Source organism: Ictidomys tridecemlineatus, chromosome 2, assembly GCF_052094955.1.
Source record: "Ictidomys tridecemlineatus isolate mIctTri1 chromosome 2, mIctTri1.hap1, whole genome shotgun sequence".
Lineage (NCBI taxonomy): Eukaryota > Metazoa > Chordata > Mammalia > Rodentia > Sciuridae > Ictidomys > Ictidomys tridecemlineatus.
This window is the reverse complement of record NC_135478.1, coordinates 83,556,201-83,581,114: the sequence shown is the minus strand read 5'-3', so window position 1 is coordinate 83,581,114 and position 24,914 is coordinate 83,556,201. Positions and strand designations below refer to the sequence as shown.

At 51.9% G+C, this 24,914-nt stretch overlaps 1 protein-coding gene across 1 annotated transcript; it reads left to right on the top strand.

The window, feature by feature from the left end:
- The first annotated feature begins 28 nt into the window (after positions 1 to 28).
- Positions 29 to 24,513, top strand: Drc10 (dynein regulatory complex subunit 10). Its single transcript, XM_021734260.3, has 5 exons — positions 29 to 186; positions 19,504 to 20,331; positions 22,081 to 22,314; positions 22,951 to 23,022; positions 23,938 to 24,513. Exons 2-5 carry the CDS (start codon positions 19,597 to 19,599, stop codon positions 24,373 to 24,375), a joined length of 1,479 nt encoding a protein of 492 aa, XP_021589935.1. The 5' UTR covers positions 29 to 186; positions 19,504 to 19,596; the 3' UTR covers positions 24,376 to 24,513.
- The last annotated feature ends 401 nt before the right edge of the window (positions 24,514 to 24,914 follow it).

Genomic DNA, 24,914 nt, shown 5'->3' with positions numbered 1-24,914 from the left:
AGGGACGACGATCTTGATTGGTCAGAACCCAGGAGGTGGAGCTGACAGAGAGAAACCGGGAATTGAATGGTGAAACGGCAAGTCTGTCAGACACCGAGTCCCGCCTTCTGAGATTGGCGGGTAACCTAGCAACGCGGGGACCACGGAGACAACAGTGTGTGGAGAAACCTGGAGCCCTCGGAGAAGGTGAGTAACCGGGCGGGGAAGCGTCCGCCGGGAGAAGGGTGGAGTGAGCTCTCGTCCAGCCTCCTTTGGCCCCCATAGAAATCAGCAGGCCCATCCCACCTTCAGTATCTTGCTCCCAGCCCCTGCCCCAGTCTGGACCTCCCTCTTGGTGCCTGCGAGGACCACAGGGCATCTACTGGGACCTGCCCCTACTCTGCCCCTTCCACCTGTCCCTTGCAAGGCCCTCGTCCCCAGACCCGAATACCAGTCGATCGGAGGCGCATCACACTGAACTTACTTCAAGTCAAACGTAGATGGAGGACTTGAGGGGGTACTTTTTAAGTCTGGCATCATCCCACCTAAGGAGGACACATCCCCGAATGAGCATGCAAGGAAGGTATCTCGTTTGAGTGAGTGCTTAAAACAGAGTATTTTGGGGGCTGGAGGTATATATAACTCAGTCAGCGGCAGAGTGCTTGCCTAGCATGTAGGAGGCCCTGGGTTCAATCCCCAGTACCACACATCCCCTAAAAAAAAAAAAAAAAAAAAAAGTATTTTGATTATACAATTTATGTCTTTTGTATTTTGCAATCCTCCTGCTTCAGCCTCTCCAGCTCATACATTCTTAAGACAAAGAGTTGCTTGTAAGGATTAAATGAGATAAGGCTATAAAGAAGTTAGCATGGGCAACATAGTAAGTGCTCAGCAAATAGTGGCAACCGTTTTTTCCCCTAAAATACATCTGGCCTTAACTCTCCCGGCTTAAAACAGATCTGAGGAAATTCTCCTGGTCCCTACCTTAAATATTCAGGTATCTACTGAGTGCCTACTATGGGTGCAGGGGGTAGAGCAATCAATTTAAAAAGCTCCATTGCTCCCTTCATGGAGCACAGTCTAATAATGAAACAGTGTAGTATGAATGGAAAGTGAAGAAGTGGAAAAATTCCCTCCTCAAAATGCAACTATATAGTCTGTTCATGGATGGATGGTTAAACACACTGTGGTATATCCACATAGTGGAATATTATTCAGCCAAGAGACAGAATAAAATTCAGAAATATGCTACAACATGGGTGAAACATGAAAATATGCTATGTGAAAGGAAGTCAGACACAAAATGACCAATTTTATATGATTTCACTGATATAGGGTATATATAATATATACACACACACAGAGAGACAGAAAGTGGAACAGTGAGGAGTGGACAGTGGTGATATTTGCACATAAATATGAATGCAACAATCTTAATGCCCCTGAACTGTACCCTTACAGATTGTTAAAAGGGTAAACTTTGCTATGTTTATTTTACCTGAATTAAAAAAAAAACTATGAAGCTGAATAAAACTTCCCACTGCACCTTCAGCACTCTGAAGACTGACCAAGGGCCTAGGACACACTGGCGTGTTCATGAACCCGACTGAAACTGAGCTGGTGGTACTTACCTAGGCCTTCTCTGAACGCCCCCACCCCCAGCTCTGGCATGAGAGCTCCATGAGGGTTGGCAGCCCGTGACAACCAGCAGCGTCCCTGTCACTGCCTCCTGGGTCTCCCTTGATGTACAGCCTGACTGGCTAAAGTGGCACTCTGTGTCAAAGAGGGCCAGTGGCTCCCACGGTCCAAGGTTTAGTCCTAGCTGGGCAAATGCTGGGCAGCAGACTTGGAGTTTGGGAACTGAGACGGCCATGGGCCTTAATAAGGCCAGCCACATACACAGCCCTGGCCAGCGGAGCCTGTGTGGACTTGCAGAGGAGAGGCCAGTAGGCCCAGAAGGAGCTCAAATTCAGGTGGACTTGAAGATTGCATCTGCAGCCGAGAATGGAAGACTTATAGATTCAAAGTATTTAAGCACAAACTCTTACCAGTTTGGGGCTGAATTTTAAACTATAAGATACACGACCACAGAAGAAGTCAAGTATAAAAAGGAAGGAAAACGCCAGGCACGGTGGCACACACCCGTGATCCTAGCGGCTCAGGAAGCTGAGGCAGGAGGATCGCCAGTTCAAAGCCAGCCTCAGCAACAGCGAGGCGCTAAGCAACTCAGTGATACCCTGTCTCTAAATAAAATGCAAAATAGGGCCGAGGGTGTGGTTCAGTGGTTGAGTGCCTCTGGGCTCCATCCCCAGTACCCAAAAAAAGGAAGGAAAAAATTAAGTGGAGTTGCACATTTAGAGGACACTGACTGGACAGATTTAGTGCAGGGAGTGACTGAGCCAACTCGCAAGCAAAACAAGAGCAACTGTCAACAGGGGAAAAAATTAGAATCACAGTTGCTACAATTATTGTCTGAAATTTCCGGAGTTCAACAAATAGTTGTGAGATGAGCAAAGAAAGAAGAAACGCAAGCATACTCCAGAGCAAGGGAGGACAGAAACTATCTGTCTCGACGTCTGATTTATAAACAAAGACTTCAAAGCAGCTATTTTAAATACATTCAAAAGAAACCAGGCTTAAATTAAAAGAAGACATGGAAACAAGGACTCATCAATAGAAAATACCAGCATATTTTTCTCATGTTATCTCTTCACTAAAAAAAAATATAAGATTGTACAAAGCAGTATTTATAGCATGATGCTATAAATAGATGTATAAAAAAACAATATGATATTTGTGACAATAACTGGGCAAAACTGGACTGGGGACGTGGCTCAGGAACAGAGCCCTTGCCTGGCGTGCGTGAGGTTCTATCCTCGACACCGGAAAGAGTTTTAAAAACACAAAATAAAGAAAGAGGAAGAAGAATCACTGCACCAACATTCTTTATATTACCAAAGTTAAGCTATTATTATTCTAAAACAGACTGATAAATTAAAATGCACATTATAATCCCTAGATCAACCCCTAAATCTAAAAAAATAGCCAGGTGCACACCTGTAATCCCAGCTGCTCAGGAGGCTGAGGCAAGAGCGTCCCAAGTTCAAGGCTGACCGGGGCAATGTAGCAAGACCCCCACCTCCAAATTGTGAAAAGGCTGGAGATGGAACTCAGTGGTAGAAATTAAGGGGGTCCAGTCCCCAGTACTGGGAAAGCAGAAACAGGAAAACCTCAAAAAATATCTTTAAAAAGACAGGAATTAAAAAATGCACTAAATACTTATTTAATATAATAAAAGGCAACTTAGCAGGGAAACAAAACTATATGAGACAAATAAAAAAAACAGTAGAATGAGGTGGACAGCCAGCAGATATGAATAACTGCATGTATAGATAAATGGAAATGATAAAAACTTTAATCTAAAGGTGGGGATGGACAGGCATACCTTAGATTTGAAAGACACACATAGTTTGAAAGCAAACCATGCAAGGTCCCGCAGCTACGCAGCTATGATACTATCCAACAAAACTAAGTCGAGATATTATTAAAGCTGGGGTTGTGGCTCGGTGGTATAGCACTTGCCTAGCATGTGTGAGGCACTGAGTTTGATTCTCGGCACTGCATAAAAATAAATAAAATAAAGTCCATTGATAGCTAAGAAAATATTTTTTTTAAAAAGAGAGAGATCATTAACCCAGTGAAGAACACTTAATATTGACAGGAGGGTCCATACACCAGGACACTGCAGCTAGGCTGACCTAGAAAATTAGGATGACAGAAATTTGGGCTGGAGCTGAAGCTCACTGGTAGAATGTGTGTCTAGCATGTGTGAGGCCCTGAGTTCCATCCCCAGTACCCAAAAGAGAGAAAAGAAAAAAAAGAAAAGGTTTACAGAAATAAGAGGTTTATTTTATTTTAATTTTGCACATGCTTGGCGAACACTGAGCTGCATCCCCAGCCCTTTCTGTTTGATTTTGAGACATGGTCTCACTAAGTTGCCCAGTCTGGCCTCTAATTTGTGATCCTCCTACCTCAGCGTCCAGAGTCACTGGAATTAAAGCCACATGTCATCATGCCTGGTGTCTTACAGAAATTAAAATTATAAAGGAATAGTATGGATGACTTTATACCCAAAAATAAGACAAATGAAGTAAACGAATTATTTAAAATAACTCAAGAAGAAAGAGAAATTTTGAATAGACTTATAACAAGAAATTGAGTTAGAAATTTGAAATTTTCCTTCAAATTAAAGCCCAGGACTAGGGGTCTTCACTTTGAATTCCATCATAAAGAAGAAATCATACTAATCCTACCCAAACTCTTTTAGTAAAGAGAGGCAGAGGACATACTTCCCTTTGTCCTGCCCAAGCTGGTTTTCTGAAGGCCAAGGCCAGGAAGAGACATTATGGGCAAAGGAGCTGTGGAGCCAGGGGTCAGCAGACCAGGGGCGACGGGCCAAGTCTGGCTGGTCACCTCTTTTGTAAATAACGTTTTATTGGAACATGACAACCAACTTATTTACCTATTATTTATGCCTGCTTTTTCCCCAGTAGAAGAGGCTACATTAGGCACAAAGCCAAAAACATTTCCTACTTGACCCTCTATAGAAAGAAAAAAATTTACCAAGCCCCGTTACATGCCAGTGTCCCTCAAGAAAATACATGCAAAATATTAGCAAATCAAATCCAGCAGCAAATAAAAAGGATCATACACCATGACCAAGTGAGCTTATTCCAGAAACGCAAGATCAAACACTTGAAGAGCAGTTAATCAGCATGTTAATAGCATCGGCATGGAGCAGAGAAGCTGGTTCTGCTGGTGAGGACATCAAAAGGCACAACCCATCCGAATTATAGTCTGGCACTTTCTTTAAAAGTTAAACATAAACCAGGCAAGGTGGTGCACACCTGTCATCCCAGCAGCTCAGGAGGCTGAGGCAGGAGGATCGCGAGTTCAAAGCCAGCCTCACCAACTTAGTGAGGCCCTAAGCAACCCATGCCAGAGAAATGGGCCTCATCCTGTGCTCTGTCCTCACCTTCTTCCTCTGCTTACCTCCAGAATCACTGCCTCATCCCTGTTGAGGCCACCTTCGCTTTTCCCGAGGCCCAAGGTGACAGCCTTCTAAGCCCCGTCCCCCTGCTGTCTTGCACCTACCAACCTTTCCACCACACCTAGGCCCAGGCGGCATATCCGACCAGGCCACTGACTCGGGCCCTAAAACTCTTTGGGTCTCTTAGCCTCTTCCTCTGGAGCAGGAAGGGAAGCAGCCATGCTGACTTCTCTAACTCAGCTGAACCAGACGCCTACTCCCTGTCCACCTGGGGGTCAAGAGGAAGTAAGAAGCAGAACCCGTGTAACCACCAGGCCAGGCCGGAAGGCCAAGCAGTGACAGTGTGGTGCCATCGGGAGGTGGAGAGGATGCTTCCCTCGGTCACTGTTCTGTCATGCCCCGCCTGAATGTGTCCAAGGCAAGAATCAAACCCAGCACTCCCTCTGCCAGGTGCACGCACCCTCTCTCTGGAGCCCAAACAGCCTTGGGCTGAAGGCAGCCTTAATCAAGGTTGTGGAGGCAGAGCCTCCCTACCTCCAGGCTGACTGGCCACCCAGAGCACCCAGCCAGGACTCTGGTTCAGCCAGGCATTCCTGCAGGGACACATTCCAGGCAGACGTCATCCGGGTAAATGCCAGGCTTTCAGCTTGGGGTTTATCCTCTGTCCCAGCAAGAACTTAATTAAAGGGCTGAGTCTGCCCCGCTTGCTCAATTGCTAAATTCCCACGCATGTCCCTCTGTGCCCAGGAGAAGGGCTCAGGGCAGTGAGGCCAAGGCACCACCTGGTCTTTGCCTCACTGAGGGGTAATGACCTCTGACCGTGAAGAGGGCCTGTGGCTTTATGTCGTGAGGGGGCAAAATTGCGACGTATGCAGTCGAGGGGAGAAATAAAGAATGTCCATGCGCTTCTGCCCCTTTCAGTGCTTTATTCACTCAAATTACTCCATACAGTTTCACTCTATAGGTTCTTAATCAGGAAAACGACAATCCTTTTTTTTTTTAAATCTTTTTTCTTTTTTTTAAGAGAGAGATATTTTTTTATATTTATTTTTTTTTTTAGTTTTCGGCGGACACAACATCTTTGTCTGTATGTGGTGCTGAGGATCGAACCCGGGCCGCACACATGCCAGGCGAGCGCGCTACCGCTTGAGCCACATCCCCAGCCTAAGAAAACGACAATCCTTAATGCTGGGCACTGCAATAGACATAATCAATCCACAGCAAACAATTCTAGATGAATTCTAAGCCCTGCAAAACACACTTAATCACCATAGGCTAATGACAGACATTTCCTCTGCGTGCTAAGTTCAAAAGTCTCAAGCCTTAGGCCTTATGTCCAGCAGATGCACACTCACTCAGACCACAGTGACCAGGTCTGGAACCAAGGCAGGCTTTTCCTGGCATGGATTGAATGGCCGGTTGAGGAGGAAGTTGTAGGGAGAAGTTGCTGCTCTCACCAACGTCCAGACGAGGCGGTAGAGTTTGAGAGCGGTGAGGATCACACAGAGGCTCAGGAAACGGTGACAAGTGATGGGATGTCAGGTCCTCATCAGGCTCTTCAGCTCGAGTGCGGCCTTGATTTGCCTGGCTGAATCCCTGTTCGTGTGCTCTAATATTTATACTGAATTTGGGGGGTTTTTGACCCCCCTTTCAATTCTTATCAGCTACCACCAGATTTCTCAGTGACATCATTTACCCTGGGGTCAGAAACATCTGGTCTGGTGGTCTCCACCCTGATCTTTCCCTCTGATCAGGCCAGGACAGCCTGCCAGGGGCTTCACTCTGTTTATCAGGGACGGGAAGTGACTTGTTTGCGGTCATACTGGAGGGCTCTGTGGGTGTGCCTGGGGAGACTGCAGGTTTCAAACTGGAGTTTTTAAAATGGAGTTGCTTAGGCTCAGGCTCAGGCCATCCTCACACTTTACCCGGCTTCCCGTCTCGTCCCTCTTCCCTCCTCTACCCAGCCCCCTTTTGATGTGCCTAGGACAGGTGGTGCCTCCCATTCTCCGAGAGATAAGGGACTTCCCAGGGTTGTTCCTAGAGCCTCTAGCAGGTAAGGTAGCACCCCGCTTTCCTAACACCCAGCAGGTAAGCCCGGCCCTCCTTCTAGAGGATGGTGACTTTAGATGGACAGAGAGCAGCCCTGGGCTACACGGGCTGAACCTGGGCAGAGGCTGGCCTCTGGATGGGGCCGGGAGTCGGCTGAGGGAGACCATGGTTTCTAGACCAGCGTTCTCAACTCGGGCAGCGTCCACCCCCTCTGCCCCCACCTGGGACATTTCATTTGGCAATGTCTGGAGACATTTTGTCTCTAGCTGGTCAGAACCAGATAATGCTGTTGGCATCAAATGGGTGGAGGTCGAAGATGCCAGCAAACTCGCTGACGTCAGAGGAAAGCCCCAGAGCCACAGCTGTCAGCCCTGTCCCCAGTAGTGCAGAGCCAGGAGCCTGCTCCCAGCTGAGGCTGTCGTGGAAGGGAAATGTCACACGCGCACACACACACACACCCTTTCCCTTCAGGCCCCAGTTAATGGAACAGAAATTACAAGATGAAGAACATCAACAACATTTGAAATACAGAAATATAGAGCATGGAGAAAAGTTTGACCTTAGCTTTCAGATTCTAGCAGCCGGTGACATCCAATGGCCAGTCAAATGCCCTCACCATGGGGACTCGCAAACATTTTTTTTAAATCCGAAAACTAAACAAAAAAAACGTGTTTCCCTTCCCAACCCAGCACGTTTATTACAGAGTGTCAGGCTGCAGGTGTCACTTGGTGGTAGAGTGGGCTGGCCGCGGTGCGGTCCTGGGTTCGAGCCCCAGCACACACGCGATGAGACGAGACCCGCTGCACTCCCTTCACGAGGCACAGCTGACATTTTCTACGTCGTTGACTTGAATGCTGGTTCCAACTGGTGAACTGATCTCACTGCCCCCTCAGGAGTTGCAACCCTAAGACTATATTTTTTAGAGCAGTTTTAGGGTCACCATGAAATTCAGAGATTTCCCAAGTCCACACCCTCAGCATCGGCCAGTGGGGAGCACCTGTGACACGTGGCCCACCTACACTGACACCACTATCACCCAGGCCCGGGGTTGGGGTTAGGGCTCATTTGCAGTGTCATACAGCGCGTGGATTTGCACACAGGTACAGTGACTTGTGCCCTCCGTCACAGCACGTTTACATAGTATTCACTACCCTAAAGTTCCCCAGCTCTGCCTGTTCACCTCTTTCTCCCCGACACCCTGGCCTCCGCTGGTCTGGTACCAGGGATAGAACCCAGGGGCACTTGAACCCTGAGTCCCATCCCCAGCCCTATTTTGTATTTTATTTAGAGACAGGGTCTCACTGAGTTGCTTAGGGCCTTGCTTTTTTGCCAAGGCTGACTTTGGACTTTCTATCCTCCTGCCTCAGCCTCCTGGACCTCTGGGATTACAGGTGTGCACCCAGGTCCACTGGTGTTTTTACTGGCTCCTAGCTGCTCCTTTTCCAGAATGTTGTATGTTGGAATCATCCAGCATGGGGCCTTTCTAGATTGGCTTCTCGTCCTTAATGTATGAACACAATATTCCTCCTAAGTCCTTTGGTGGCTTGCTGGCTCCTGTCTTTTTAGTGCTGAAATAACATCCCCTTGTCTGGAGATGCCACAGCTTGTTCGTCCACTCCCCTCCTGAAGGACATCTTGGTTGCTTTCGAGTTCTGGAAGTTACAAAGAGCTGCTGTAAACATCTGTGGCAGGGGCTGGGGATGTGGCTCAAGCGGTAGCGCGCTAGCCTGGCATGCGTGCGGCTCGGGTTCGATCCTCAGCACCACATACAAACAAAGATGTTGTGTCCGCCGATAACTAAAAAATAAATATTAAAAAAGAAAACCTCTCTTTAAAAAAAAAAAATCTGTGGCAGTGGGGAGCGGTGGATAAGCAGACAGAAGTTTTCAACGCGGGGTAAATAACAAGTAGGGCAATTGCTGGATTGAATGCTAACAGCACACTGAGTTTTGTAAAAAATGACATCAAACAACCTTGCAAAGTGGCTGCCTGCTCTGCACATCCTCTAGGGAGGATGGCGTTCCTGCCCCCGTTCTCGGTGCCCTGCAGTGTCCTGGCTTTGCATCTGTGTGTGTGTTGAACCTGGGCCTTGCAGGCACTGGGCAAGACAAGCTCCCCACCACTGAGCCACACCCCAGCCCTGGGGCCATTCTTCTAGGTGTATAGTGGCTACTTTTTTTCTTCAAGTGGAGAAAGTTTATTTTAGAAATCTCTAAACTTGGGGCTGGGGCTGGGGCTGGGGCTCAGTGGTAGGGTGCCTGCCGGGCACGTGTGGGACACTGGGTTCGATCCTCAGCACCACGTAAAAACAAAGATATCGTGTCCAACTACAACTAAAAAAATTTAAAAAAAAAAATAAATCTCTAAATTCACTTCTTTCTGAAATAACCAAAATTATGTTGTCTACAGGTCTAGTTAACCAGAAATGAACAATTCTAAAGACCACTATAACCAAAAGAAGGGTTAACCGCCCTGATTGGAAGGTGGAGGAGGTGGGGTCCTGGCCAGTGGCTGGAGGGAGCCCGGCCCTCCTCCACCTCCAACAAAAACGCGGCAGGAATGTAGAAATCAGCCAAACTAAAAATAGCAATAGTACAAAGGAGCCACCGAGGTTCCGTTTTGGCTCTTTGTAAACCTTTCTGCTCCAGAACATTATTTTGAGGAAAAAGTACATCTTCTATTTTAAGAAGGCCTCAGGGCTGATACTGGATGGTATCATGTAAAGTAGCAGTAAAGTCACACAGGATTCCCTGTCACACAGTCCTGTCAAGGGGGTCCTCCCTGTCCCCACTTAGAGCAGAGGGAGCCGGAGTCTGGCCAGCTCGGGCGTCTTTCCCCAGCCACAGCTGGAAAGTGGGAGCCTGGGGACTGAACCCCAAACTAGTCTTCTCCAGGGGACTCCTGGTTTTCTGTTCAACTGCCGAGGTGAAGAATCGAAGCCGGGAGGTCAGGCAAACGTGCCCAGGCCTTCGCTGTGGCCAGGGGCGTGAAGCTCCGACGACGTTACAACCAAACTGCTCTGGAGGCCCTGGAGCCAGGGCCACGGCCACCCGACAGAGGAGCCCCGTCTGCAGTGCCCGGGCACCTTTGGCCAACCACTGCTGTCCATAAAACCTGGGCCCTCACAAGGGGCAAGAGAGGTACTGTAATAGATCAAAAGTGGCAGTAGAAAACCGTATCCTCCTAAACTATGAAAAAGAAAAAACCAATTAGATTCAGATCTTTTTTTATTTTAGAATTCTCAGCTTTGAGCGTGGGGATAAGAGACAACCCATAGTCAGACCTTGGTTCACAGCTTTCACTGCTAAGATGTGACTGTTTCCTGGCTCTAACTGGGGACATAACAGGTTCTGTGAAGGAACAGTCCCCTGTGGTGCCTGCATCTCCCTGCAAAGAAGCAGGCCTGTTGGTAAAGGTGGACTTGCCGTCTCTTCGTTCATTCAACAGCCATGTTTATTGAGCATCTACTTGGCAGGAGTTGCTTGGGATTGCGGTTTTCCTTGCTGCCCTGTGTGGCCCCTGGCTTTTCCCAGTCTGGACCGGGAAGGCTCGGGTAGAGCACAAAGAGCTCTCTGAGGCCAGCGTGTTGGCAGGCTGCGGGAGCTTCCTGACGCCAACGGGAAACCCTGCAGCCTCCAAGGCCAGCCTCCACCCAGCCACTAGCAGGTAGATTTGGAGGTAAGAGTCCAGGAGTCCCGTTCCTGAGTCATAAGCAGAGTCCTGGGTCGTGAGTCATCAGCAGAACATGGGGGGTAAGACAGGCAGGTAGTGGGAACTGTTCCAGCCCAGAGCTGTCAAGAGTCCACGGAACCAGCGGTGCACGTTGGGAATCCATGACCCAGCTTGGTTCAGCCTGCCATGGTACAGAAATCACAAAGTTTTCATTAAGGTAGAAAATAAGAGCCAAGACCATGAGCTCCATCTCGTGAGAACTGCCGTCTCTGCCGCCGTACCCCAGCCATGGGCCACCCTAGGTCACCCTCCTAGCACTCTCACGTGGAAGCTGAACGTGGCCTTTGTACTGTCCAGTCACAGGAAGGAAGAGGAACTGGGCCAGGAAGCTGCAGCCAAAATCCAGTGAGGAAATCCTTCAGTTGCCCAGGAGCGCACGTGCTGGGAATTCTCAATGGGAGGTGCCACTAAGGGAGGGTTTGTTTACTTGGTTCTGTTGGTTCCAGTTTCTCCCTTTCTTTGGTATTGGAAATCTGAACCCAGGAGTGGTTAACCACTGAGCCACACCCCCAGCCCTTTTTAATATTTTTTTTTAGAGACAGGTCTCTCTGAGATGCTTAGGGCCTCCCTTCATTACTGAGGCTGGCTTTGAACTCAAGACTCTCCTGCCTCAGCCTCCCCATGCTGCTGGGATTATAGGCATGTAATATCTGTCACCATGCCCAGCTTTATTTGGTATTTTGAGGCATGTTCTTTGGATAAATTGCTGAGAGTATTACAAAGTTGCTGAGGCTGAGCCAGGAGTGGTAGCGCTCACCTGTAATCTCAGCAACTCCGGGGAGGCTGAGGCAAGAGGATTGCAAGTTCAAAGCCAGCCTCAGCAACGGCAAGGCACTAAGCAACTCAATGAGACCCTCCCTGTCTCTAAATAAAATACAAAATAGAGCTGGAGATGTGGCTCAGTGGTGGAGTGGCCCTGAGTTCAATCCCCAAAACCAAACCAATCAAAAGAAATAACAAAGTTGCCGAGACTGGCCTTGAACTTGTAATTCTCCTGCCTCGGCCTTCTGAGTCACAGAGATTATAGGCGCGTGCACATGCATGTGTGCGTGTGTGCTGGGGGTTGAACTCAGAGTCTCATAAATTCTGAGCATCTCCTCTATCCCTGAACTACACCCTCAGCCCTAGGTTTCTTTCTTTTTGGGGAGGTGGGGGTAGGTACTGGGGATTTAACCCAGGGGCACTTAACCACTGAGACACATCCCCAGCCCTTTCTATTTTTTATTTTTTTACTTACAGTTAGGGCCTCACTAAATTGCTTTGGGCCTTGCTAAATTGCTGAGGCTGGCCTCCAACATGCTTTCCTCCTGCCTCAGCCTCCCAAACCACTGGAATTACAGACCTGCACCACCACACCTGGCAAAAGTGACATGTTTTCCAGTTACTAAGGAGATATAAAGTTTCCTTTTTAATCAAAAGAACTTAGGAATGAAAGAATTCTTTTTTTTTTTTTTTTTTTTAGAGAGAGAGAATTTTTTAATATTTATTTTTTAGTTCTCGGCAGACACAACATCTTTGTTGGTATGTGGTGCTGAGGATGGAACCCGGGCCACAAGCATGCCAGGCGAGCGCGCTACCGCTTGAGCCACATCCCCAGCCCTGAAAGAATTCTTTAAAAAATTGAGTTGATCATAGTGTGGCTCTGTGTGTAAATCTGGCAGAAACCACAGCAGTGGCCTCTCAGGTGACGCTGAATGGGAACAAGCCTTCCTGGTCCCCAGCAGCCCACAGGGGGAGCAGGTGTGAGGCGCATCTCGGTCAGTTCACAAGAACTTCCAAGTGTTCTCTCGGGATTTAAACTTTTTATTCTTTTGTTGTGGTGGTAAAATAGGTAACATGAAATCTGCCATTTTAAGCACTTGAAGTATTCGATTCAGTGGAATCAATTACATACACACGGGGCTGGGGATGTGGCTCAGTGGTAGAGTGCTTGCCTAGCATGCGTGAGGCACTGGGTTCAATCCTCAGCACCACATATAAACAAATAAATGAATAAAGGTCCATCAATAACTAATACTTTTTTTTAAAAAATTACATACACACGCTGTGCGACCATCAGAACCTATTTCCAAATTCTTTCATCGCCCCCAGGAATCTGTGCCCCGTAAACGCTAACCCTCCTCTTGCCCCGCAGCACCTCCCACACCCCAGCTTGGTTCCCTTCCTGACAGTCACACCGTGGGATCAGGCCCTGGTGTCCCTGTGCCCAGGCAGGTCTCCACCTCCGGGGCTCAAGCTGTCCTCTTGCGCCTGCCTCCTGAGTGGCTGGGACTGTAGGGGTGACCACCGTGCCAGCGATCTCCAGCTTTTCTGACATATATATATATATAAAATTAACACATATACTTTTTATTTTATATAAATATAATTATTATAGTTTGTAATACGTTATATCATTCTATATTTTTATTTTATTATATTTTATCTTAATATAATCATAATATATTTTATATTATGAAATGATACAATGATTATATATTTACATCTGATATTTGTCAATTTTACTTGTGTTGCGGAGGCCAGAGCAGGGCCAGAGCATGCTGGCCACCACCCTCGCTCTGAACAGGTGACTTGACTTAGCCTATTTTCAAGGCCTCCCATGTCGTAGCCTCGCCACTCGGTTCTTTTTATGGCTAATATTCCACGGAGTGAATATAGGACACTTCCTTTATCCCGTCATTTGGTGGCGGACCCTTGGGTGGTTGTTCTAGTCGGCTTTTTTGCCGCTGTGACTAAAGACCCACCAGAACAGTTGTGGAGTTGAGGAGGAGGGAAGTTGGAGGGCTCCGCTCCTCGGGGCTCGAGGTGAGGCAGGACATCAGGCAGAAGAGTGTGGCAGAGGGCAGCAGCTCCCGTGGTGACCGGGAAGCAGAGGGACTCCGCTCTCTGGATACAAAATATGCCCCCATAGCCGCGCCCCCAAGGCCCTCCTCCTCCAGCCTCAGCCCAGGCCCCCAGGTACCTCCCAGTGAATCCCAGGTGGGTTAATTCACTAAGTGAAGCTACAACCCAATCATTTCTCCCCCAAACCGTCTCGCACTGTCTCACTTTGGGCTTTTGGGGGACGCCCCACGTCCAAACATAACAGTGGCTCCCCCTTTGGCTTGTAACTCTCGCTGCCTCCCCACGCACAGGTGCCCCTGCCTCCTCTCCAGCGCTTTCAGTGGACACCTAGGAGTGGACTTGCTCTGTCGCGTGGTGATTCCAGCTGTAAGTTTTTGAGGAACCACCAAAGTTTTTTGCACAGTGACTCTCACTTTCCAGTCTCACTGGTTGTAAATGAGGTTCCAACTGCAGGACATCCTCATCCACACTTGCTATTTTCCACTTAAAAAAAAAATTGCAGCCCAATCCTAGTAGCTCAGGAGACTGAGGCAGCAGGATCGTGAGTTCAGAGCCAGCCTCAGCAATTTAGCAAGGCCCTAAGGAACTTATGGAGACCCTGTCTCAAAATAAAATATAAAAAGGGGCTGGGGATGTGGCTCTGTAGTTTAGTGCTCCTGGGTTCAACCCCCAGTAAACAAATAAATAAAAGAGGAAAACTGCATTTGTCCTGGGGAGTAGGAAGAGGTATCTGGTAGTTTGGGTTTGCATTTGCTCGGTGACTGATGGTGCTGGGCATCTTCATGGGCTTATTGCCCAGTCGTATATTTTCTTGGGAGGAATGTCTGTGTTGTGTTGTTTTGTTTGTCTTTACAGTGTGTGTGTGTGGGGAGGGCAGACCCAGGCCGCCCTGAGCTCAGGCTGCCCTTTCTCCATGTTTTAATCAGGTTGTTTTCATTGTTGGGCTTTTGGATACTTTCTAGACTCTGGCTGCGGAAGCCTCATTGGGTGTGTGATTTGCAAGGCTTTTCTGCTGTTTTAGAGGTCGTCGATTTACTTTCTAGATGACATCACTTAATGCACAAGGACTTTAGAGTTTGGGATTCCAGTTCATCTATTTTTTCTTATGTGTCTCACTCTGTTGATGTCGTATCTAGGAATCAAAAGCCAAATCCAAGTCGTGAAAATGGACTCCCCTATTTTCTACAGGGAGTTTTATAGTGTTTCCATACTACTTCTTTCTTTTTTAAAGAAATTTTTTAGTTATACATGGACCCAATATGTTTATTTTGTTTATCACGGCTGAGGATCGACAGCCTCAATACTGTTTCTAAACACATTCTTCTATCCTCCCACCCGGTATCAAGACCAACCCCCCCCCCATTGCCATCACTTCCCTATCTCCTCCCTACTGACTCTGGAAGTCTGGCCCCTTCCCACGAAGTTCCTGCAGTCCCACACTGGCGTGAGGATTGTGAGTTCGAGGCCAGCCGAGGCAATTTTGTGAGCTGCTGTGTCTAAAGAACTAATTAGACTGCACAAAATACGGGCTGCGGGATGCAGGTGCCTGAGCCTGGCGGCCTGGGCTGAAATCCTGCTCGGTGGCTTACCAGCTGGGGTCCTCATGTCTCTCTGCTCCCCATCCTCCTGGGTAAACTGGAGGTCACAGCGGCACCCACCTCTAGACTAGGGGGATTATGGGAATCCATTCACAGGGCCCGGCATGGTGGTGTATGTCTGTAAACCCAGCCACTTGGGAGGCTGAGGCAGGAGGATCTCGAGTTCAAAGCCAGCCTCAACAATTTAGCAAGGGGCTAAGCAACTCAGTGAGACCAAGTCTCTAAATAAAATACAAAATAGGTCTAGGGATGTGGCTCAGTGGTCGAGTGCCCCTGAGTTCAATCCCTGGTAATAAAAGAACAGTGTGGAAAGTTCTGGAGAGTCAGCTGACACTACTGTGGAATTCCTTAACCTGAGACCCACTCCACTCCAGTCCTGTTGGTTCACCACCCTCTGACTCTCTGGGTGCCACCGCTGGACTTGAAGGGTGCTGATGGGTGTGGGGCCTTCTTCCCCTTTTTCTCTCCTAGGGAAAAAAAAAAATAGATCACTTAGCTCAAGTCTTTTTTATTTTTTTTCCCAAATGCTCTGAGAGCGAAAGTAATAAAATATCCAAGAGGCCCATTTGAATGAAGCCGAGGTATAATTTGCATGATAAAGATATATTTCCATTTATAAAGTTCATCAGCAGAATTAATGACAAATAAAGGGAAGATCCAATTAACGTTCCCCGTCCATTAACCATCCTGCCTCACTCAGGGCAGGAAGCTTAAGAGGGGAGGCTGAAGTTGGAAATGATTTAAATATTAAGGCTGGTGGCATTAAAAGGGACATGAGATGATCACATTAGAATTCAAGGAAAAGAGATTCTGCAGCGATTTTGTCAGGGAGTCAGCCGCGAGTCCCCCCAAGTCCTAGCTCCACCGGGTCTTTCTTGTCCACCCAAATGAGCTGTCAAGAGCTGACGGGCGCCATCATAATCAAAGAAAACAAGTTTGCCCTTTAAAGCAGGGGAGGTAATTTGGCTGAAAGCAAATTGGAAACATTTCCTAGAATGTCTCACGTCTCACGTTTCCAGCCTCGGTCTTCTGATGTATGCCTGAGAGCTCTGGGGGACAGAGGGGAGAAGAGTGCGTGCGCCTAAGTGCTTCGTTCACATGCATTCTGCAGCCTTGGGGGGAAGGTCCACATCCTCAGAGAACCCCAGGGCTGCCCCCAAAACTTTATCTTCAGGAAAGATCTCAGAGGAACTGAGGACGATGACTGGAGAGCAGGAAGTGGGTGGGAATCAAGGGGGTGCAGACAATGTGACCTTCTTCACCTCCCTCCACAGCTCCCAAAGAACCTGCTGACCCGGGTCCACGCTGCTAGTCAGGGAGCCAGACATACAGCACCTTGCTGGCCTCTTTCGTCCTTGTTCTTAGTCACCACACGTTTTCTTTCTTTTCTGGGGTACTGGGTATTGAATTCGGGGTGCTTAACCACCGAGCCACATCCCCAGCCCTATTTTGGATTTTAGTTAGAGACAGGGTCTCACTGAGTTTCTTAGAACCTCACTAAGTTGCTGAGGCTGGCTTTGAACTCGCGATCCTCCTGCCTCAGCCTCCCGAGCCGCTGGAATGACAGGGATGCACCCCTGTACCTGGCTCCATGTTTTTCTGATTCCTTCCTCTTCTCTCTCTTTACTCTTTGGTTTGGTGAATTGAAGATGATCTTCCGTGACTTCAGACACCACTTCTCCTTCGCCTTTGCAGCTCCAGCCCCAGGGCCTTCTGATCCTGTGTGGTCAGTGCTGGGAGTTGAACCCAGGGCCTTGCACATAGTTGTCGCTGGTATTTTATCAGCTAGGAGTCTTTGATCACAAGTAACAGAAACTGGCCCTGGCTAAGCAAAATGCTGAAGGAAAGGCTGAACCAGGCCTCAGAATGGACACTGGTCAGGAGGTTCTGGGGTCTTGGCAGCAGGAGCTTCAGAAACAGCCTGAAGCATCAGCTCCCAGGGTTTCCCACCCTGGCATCAGGACTCATGCTCCTAAGAGAGCGGGAGGGTTCTTTGATTGACAGCCCCACCAAGACTGCTGTGAGCTTCCTGTCAGTCTGATAAGATGCTCAACAACTTCGGAAGAGGAAGGGTTTATTGGGCTTGTGTTTCGGGACTTCAGTCCAGGGCTTGTGGGCTTGGTGGGCTTGGACTTGTGGCAGAACAGGACCTCATGGAGAAAGCACTTGATGAGGAGATTGCTTGCCTCACGGTGGCCAGGAAGCAAGAGAGTGAGACCAGGTGCAGTGCCCACGCCTACCATCCTAGTGACCAGAGGGCCTAAGCAGGAGGATCACAAGTTCAAGGCCAGCCTGGGCAACTTAGTGAGGCCCTCAGGAACTCAGTGAGACCCTGTCTCAAAATAAAACATAAAAAGGGCTGGGGGTGTGGCTCCGTGGTTAAGCACCCTGGCTCAATCCCTGCACCAAAGAAAGAGCAGGAGCAGGTCCAGTCTCCCCCTCTAGGGGGACCTAGCCCCCCCAGGGACCCATCTTCCTCACACCAGGCCCCACCTCCTAAGCCTCCACTCCTCCCAAGAGCACCCCAGGCTGGGGACCAAGTCGATGGCGCCTGAGCCTTGGAGACATTTCTGCAAATCACAGCAACTGCTCACCCCACGGGAGAGTGCCTTCCCCCAGAGAGAACCCGGGTGCCGTCACTGACAACTGGATCAGGGAAGGCCCAGACACCACCGCCCCCCCTCCGCTCCAGTTAGGCAGGCAGGACCCTGCGGTGACACAGCCTGCGTCCTCCTCCCCTCCAGAGTCCTCCACGGGTCCTGCCGTTCTCTCCCCGTCACCCAAATTCAAAACTCTTCCCCACTCTTAAAGTCCTAGTGAGTTTTTAAAACCTCTCACATCCACAGGCAGAGTAGGAAAGTGGAGGGCACAGGGTGACCCCGAGAGGACATCTCTTCCCCAGGTGACAGCCAGGGTCTTCCATGCTGGGCAAATGGTCGAGGTCAAGATGGAGGAAGCCCTACTTCATTGGAGCTTACTTCTTAGAATAGAGAGGAGACAGTGCGCAGGTCCACCTTGAGACCCAGGTGGCGACCCTCAGCCTGGGGAGAGTCCGTGGGCAGAGGGGAACGGGCGAGGAGAGAAGCTGGCTGGGAGGGGGGGGTCCATCTTGGTCCTGGAACGTTGGGGGGCCCCTGGGTGGGGGCATGTGAACCACCGAGTCCCTGACCTGGTACTTACACCAGTCACTTACTAAGCCCTCACGCCTGGGCCTTGTGCAGGAAGGGTCCCGCCACCCTAAGGATCCCAGGGCCCCAGGGAGACTCTGAGCCCACCTGAGGCTGTTCCAGGGCCGAGCCGCTGAGCCTGTGCAATGGGGGACACAGATCAGAACTGCTCATTGCCACCCTGGGTTTTTCTGAAATGGCCTTTTGAATAAGCCGTTTTATTTTATAATAATCGTTGATTTACAGAAGCATTGCCCAGCCTGCAGGCCATGCCTGGCTCCGGGAGGCCAACGTCCTCTCCAGTCAGTCCACGGTGTCACTAAGGGAACAAGTGCTAACTCTGCCGTGGGGCTTGATTCCTCTGGTTGTCCCACTGATGTCCCTTCTCTGTTCCAGGATCCGATCCAAGATCTCACGTTGCATTTTGAGTGAAACCATTTTTTAGGTTGTATTTGGAGTTACCCTTCAGTGCTCACCGGCCCTGGCCAGCCATCTTTTAAAACCACCTCTCAAAATCCTTGGAAATTGCTGTTCCTAGTCCTGCGTGCCCTGCGCTCCGTGGTTTGTCCTGTGCCTGTCCTGCTCAGGGTCTTCACAGGGGACGCCTGCAGGCCGAGTGCCTGGGCTCCCTGGTCCATGGGCTTCCCTCTGGTGTTGGTCCAGGGGCGACTCTGGTATCTGAGCAGAGTGTGAGGAGGCAGGAAGGGGCTGCTTCCCATCCCTCCACCTCAGGGCCTGGGAGCCCCGCTCTGCCTCCTCTGGGAGCTGATGGCTGTGGCTTGAGCTTCCTGTGGTGACCCAGGTCCTCAGCTCACCCCCTCCCATTAGCAGTAGCTGGGTGGCTTCGTCTTCCTGGGGTGGCCTTGCCACTCTGTGCCACCCACGTAAATCCTTGATTAAAATCCTCACAGCTGGGTCTCTTTTCCCGATGGTGGCACTTGGCCCTGTGGCTCACCTCTGCCTGGGCCCTGCACCCTGGTGGCCCAAATACCACCACAAGGTTCTGTGGGAAAGTGCCCCCTCCCCATGAGCTCCTGGGCCCCAGGGCTCAGTGTGGCACTGAACACCGGCTCCTTCCTTGCAGGACTGCAGGACACAGTAGAAGCACAAAAGCCCCTTGGACCCCCAAAGCCTCCATCTCCTGGGGCCCACGAAGACGGGGAGGACTGCCAGCGAGATGGCCTTGGACACCCTCGCTGTGACCCCTCTCCACCAAGGGCCCTCCTTCAGCAAGATGCCCCTGAGGACGGAGGCGTGGCAGAAGCCAGGCAACCTGGTGAAGCCTCCGGTCCCCTCCAAGTCTAAGCTCACCACCATCGAGGCCAAGAGGATCATGTCCGTCCTGGATGAGGCCATCTACAAGGTGGAGCTGGTGACCCTGCTGTCCTACGCAATCACCCACCCGGAGGCCCTGGAGGGGATGCCCGGCGAGGGCGTGGCGGCGGCAGTGAGGGAGCACCAGGACCTCTGCCAGGTGCTGCTGGGGACCATTGGCGACCTGCAGGAGAAGGAGCTGCAGCTGCAGGCGGCGGAGGACGAGGAGGCCGAGGAGGAGGCGTGGTTCCAGGACTGCCTGGCAGCCACGGCGCAGCTCAAGACCAGCCTGCAGCCTCAGATGCAGAAGGTCCGCGACTCCAGCAGGGACATCCTGCGCCTGCTGCTGACCGACCCCCCGGCGGCCAGGCTGCTGCGGCTGCAGGCGCTGGGCAGGAGCCCCGAGGCGCAGCGCTTCATCGAGGGCCTGGAGGAGCTGCGGGGCTTCCTGTTTGAGAGGCTCCTCACCAGTCCCATGGAGGCAAGGGACAGAGCCCAGTTCATCCAGGACATCACCAGGCGCCACCGAAGGAACCAAGAGGTCATTGATGCTCTGGAGACGGAGCTGACCGCGAGGATGAAGAACAGGGACTCTGAGGTACGCTGCGGGCTCTGGTGGGCAGGGTCCCCACTCCTCTCCTCTCCTCCCCTAAGGGTGGGTCACAGCCCCCCCAGCACGGTGGGGGGGCGGGGAGGGCAAAGGCTTGTGAATATCAGGCTGGGAAGTGCGAGGAAGGGCCAGTACAGGGTGCTAAAGGATGGAACCAGGGCGAGGCCAGAGGGGCCAGGGACCCAGAACTGGAGATAGGCGGGATAGGCGGGAGCAGACCCAGCCCGTGGCACAGAAGCCTCGAGTCAGTCGTGGGGAGCAGGGAAGCAGGGTTTGTGGCCGCCCAGCCCCTGCTGCCACCGTTCCATGTGACTCTGCCTGAGAGCAGCTCTGTGCAGTGTGTGCCCATCAAACTTTACTCACAAACACAGGTGGCCTCCTGGGTTTGGAACCCCCGACCTCAGTTTGCTGAGCCCTGATCCAGGTGGGGACAGTGTGTGCCTAGATCCTGAGGTGGCAATAGGCCTGCAGGGCTCAGAAACCCAGGGAGCCAGTGAGCAGGGAGGGGACCCAGAAGGGCCTGGAGAGAGGGCAGAGAGTGGCCTACCCCAGGGATCCTGCTCCAGGCCAGGGCGGGGGAGACGGAAGCCCTGGGAAGGTCAAGAAGGGACCTCACCCACAGAGAACCACCTTCCTCAGACCAGACCGCCCACACCTTGGGCTTTCTATCTAGATCACCTATGAGGTGACTGTGTTTTTAGCTGAAGCCAGGGGCCCTCCTCTGCCCCAGCCAGTCAGAGTGGCCTGTGCCTTGGCCACGCCCGGCACAAAGAGGCCAGGACAGGGCCCCTGTCTCTGGGCACAGTCTCAGTCAGATGCTCTGCACCACAGCGTCTCCGGGAGGCAGCCGGGGGTGGGGGTGGGGGTGAGGACTCCTCCACTCCTGTCCACCATGACCAGGGGGCGAGAGAGCCTAGGCCCAAGGCAGCCGCCCCTGCCCCGCAGTCCTTACTGGTGTCGGAGGTGTCGGAGGAGCCGTATGATTACTGATTTGGGGCTAGCCCCCCCCCCCCCCCGCAGGAAGCAGGGGCCGTCTCCTGTGTCTGGCACTGAGCCTGCATGATGGGGGGTAGATATTTGGGGGTGGGAAGGGTAAGGCCCAGAGGTCCTCAGTTGGGGCAGGTGAGATGGGAGAGGCCACCATTCTAGGGACAGGGCGAGGGCCACAGCCAGCTTTGTGGGTCCCGTCCAGGTGGTAGAGCCAGCATGGGATTTTCTAGCTCTGGGGTCAAATGCCATTTTTCCAGATGGGCACATCACTATGTCATTGAGTATCAGTGGAAAATGAGGGACGGTGTCAGTCAAGCATGTCATGGGGAGTCTCAAGAAGAGTGCTGAGTGCCGGTCACACTGCCCAACCTGAAACCCACACCTCGCTCACAAAGCCTTGTCCCTGGACAGGCTCCCCATGTCGCCCTGCCCGGGTGTGCACCCAGGGAGTCAGTTCTGAGCCTGCAGCCGCTGCCCCAGCCCCAGGCTGCCAGCACGGGCAGACACAGCCCTATGGTGTCCAGTGGGGACCCAGGGTGTTGAAGAGCCGCTGCAGCTGTGCACAAGAGCACTGGCCTCCCCTGCCATCAAATGTCCCTGTCCCTGCCCCTTATGGGTCCGGAGCAGGACTCAGCAAGGAGGGTGGCAGGTGGCATGCCGGGCCCCAAGGGAAGGGCAGGGGTGGTGCCTGTCCTGTGCCCGCTGGTGATGGCGTGGGTGTGACTGCCGCCCTCCCATCCTGCGCAGGTGGAGAAGGAGAACTTTGTGATCCAAGAACTGAAAAACCACCTGCACCAGGTGCTCAAGTTCTCCGAGAGCAGCCTCCTGCGCACCAAGCAGGAGGCCGAGAAGCAGCAGAAGGCCGACTCCCGGGCGTCGCAGGCCAGGCTGGCCAAGCTCCAGCAGGAGATCCTGACCCTTCGCTCACAGTACCACAACCTGGTCATGGAGAACCGGGAGGCCGAGCAGGCGCTGAGGAAGGTGCCCGCGGGCGGGGACACAGGGGCTGCAGAGGGGCCTCCTTTCTGCTTCTAGGATTCACTGATCCTGGGCACCCTGGTTCCTGCCACTCAGCACCTTGTCCTCAAGGTAGCACACGGTAGCACGTGTCATTGCCTCAGTCCTTTTTCTGGCTGAATAACATTCTGTCATATGCCTGTGAGCTGATCCTCTAAAAGCACCTAGATCCACCCAGTGGCTTCCCCTCTCCCTTATTTGAGAATCCAAAGCTTCATGGTCACCCCTTCAGTGACACTTGGGTGTCGTCAGGGACCACTCCCATCCTGGCCACTCCGTTCTAGCCACGCAGGCTCAGTGTGTCTTAAACACCTCAAGCCTGTTCCCACCTCAGGGCCTTGGCACCTGCTGCTCCCCCTGCCTAGAGTGTCCTCGGAGCCACTGCTGACAGACCACCCACTAGCTCTGTCCCTTGAGGCAAGCGAGTGAGCAGGTCTGAGCCTCGGTTTCCTCATCTGTGAAATGGAGGACGAGGCTGCCGGAGCGGAGAGGTGGGAGAACACTGCCACACAGGGGCCTGCGTGCATTGCTCAGGGCTGTCCGGGTCGGCATTATCCCATCAAACCATGACTGTGGGCTTTTGTGGGGGTTTTTTTCTAGAAAAAATATAAAGTGGAGACAGAAATCGAGAACTGGATCCAGAAGTACGACTCGGAGATGAGTGAAAAGCAGGTATTTGTCACTAAGTCTCTTTCTAGTGGCTTCCCAAGCCAGATCCTTGAGGAATAGGAGGAATGGAGGAAAGGTCCCAGGATGGTCCCCGGAGCAGCCCCGCAGGTCGTCTCAAGGGCTCCTCCAGGCTGGGCGGAGAGGCCAAAGCAGGCAAGGAAAGGCCCCGGGCTGCGTAGCCAAGGGAAGCACCTGCGCCGAGGGCTGGCGGTCCCGGCGCCCCCTGGCGGCCACATCCTGTACTCCACCTCAGGAGCCACAAACATGTCTCCACCACAGTCACTCAGCCGGCTTCCACTGAGATGAACCAGGTGCTGGGTTCAGCAGTGAGGAAAGTCCCCACTGTCACCCGAAGGTCCCAATTTAGTGTCACTTATCAGCTGAGTTACCTGAAGCAAGGGACTTTACTATTCTGAGCTGCATCTGATCTAGAGGCAGTGGAGGGGCTTCAGTCCCCAGAGCAGGGACTGCAGGAAGGGCTGGGGACCCATAGCCTACAGATTTGGGAATCCCCAAGTGCCCACCCACTTCTGAGGTAGGAAGGCCTGGGGAGATGACATCAACCCATGTGGCTCAAGGCCAGCTCTGCTGTCACAAGAACCAGGGGGCATTGTCCTTCTATTTGACTGAGTGCCCCTGGGAGGGGCGCCTTGGGGCTACAGCTCATTTCTCTAGTCCCTGTGAGGGTCCTGTGGCTGGGGTGTCCACGCTCAGTGGTACAGCACCTGCCCAGCATGGCTCCCTCCCCAGCCTCGAAAAGCCAACCAACTAAAAATGGCCCAATAAGGGTCGTGGGTTCCTTGTGACAGGGACCTTGCCCACCTAGCCTTGTCCTGTTGCTGGAAGGAAACAGGAAGAGGGAGGGGAATTGGAGGGCATCTGTCACAGCAGGAGGGGCCTGCCGCCTCTGACCCCCAGGAGGAGTACGAGGACCTGGACCTCATTCACAAGGAGGAGAAGCTGCAGCTGGAGGAGCTGAAGCTGAGGCACGCGGTACTGGTGGAGGAGTTCTCCCAGATCCTGGCCGAGAGGGAGGTCAATGCCAAGAAGAGGATGGAGGCCGAGCGCGAGATGCTGCGCATGATCAGGGCCGCCACGCTCATCCAGGCCGTGTGGAAGGGCTACCTGGTCCGCTCCATGCTCAAGTCCAAGAGGAAGAAGAGAGTCAAGGGCAAGGGCAAGGGCAAAGGCCTAAGCCAGATCAAGGGCAAAGGCCTGGGCCAGGTCAAGGGCAAGGGCCTGGGCCAGGTCAAGGGCAAGGGCCAGGTCAAGGGCAAGGGCCAGGGCCTGGGCAAGGGCAAGGGCAAGGAGAAGGGCAAGGGCAAAGGCAAGGAGAAGGGCAAGGGCAAAAAGTGAGCCCGCCCAGGCTTCCCCTGCCCCCAGGCCTCACCTCCTCCCCAGACCAGGCCAGCAGCACCAGAGTGCCGAGACCGCCATCTGCCATCCAGGGCTTTGTTTGTTTTAAATTAAAATTTTTTTTTTTTTAAAACCACATTCAAAGGAGCATCCTACAAATGAAGCTGTCTTTACTTGGTTGTAGGCTGGGTGCTGCCTATGGGTGCCCACAGGTACCCAGCTCTGTGTGCAGCTAGGTGTCCATCCACAGGCAACCATTCCCTCCTTCAGCCCCAGTGGGAAATGAGACCATGGACTGCAGCCCCGTCCCAGGCTGGAAGCTGCCAAGGCTGTGACAGACACATCACCCACCTGGGCAGAGTAGGGTGTGGGTCACAGTAATCTGCAGGGGACAGACCAGGACCAAGCTGGGCTTTGGGCTGCCCTAGCCCTGCCCTGGGATGGTCGGCTTGCCCCCTGGCCCGTGCAAGCTCACGGTCCAGATGGTGCACACCTGCAGCCTCCTGGCCCCCAAGAAGTTGAACGCACTGGGAGCTATC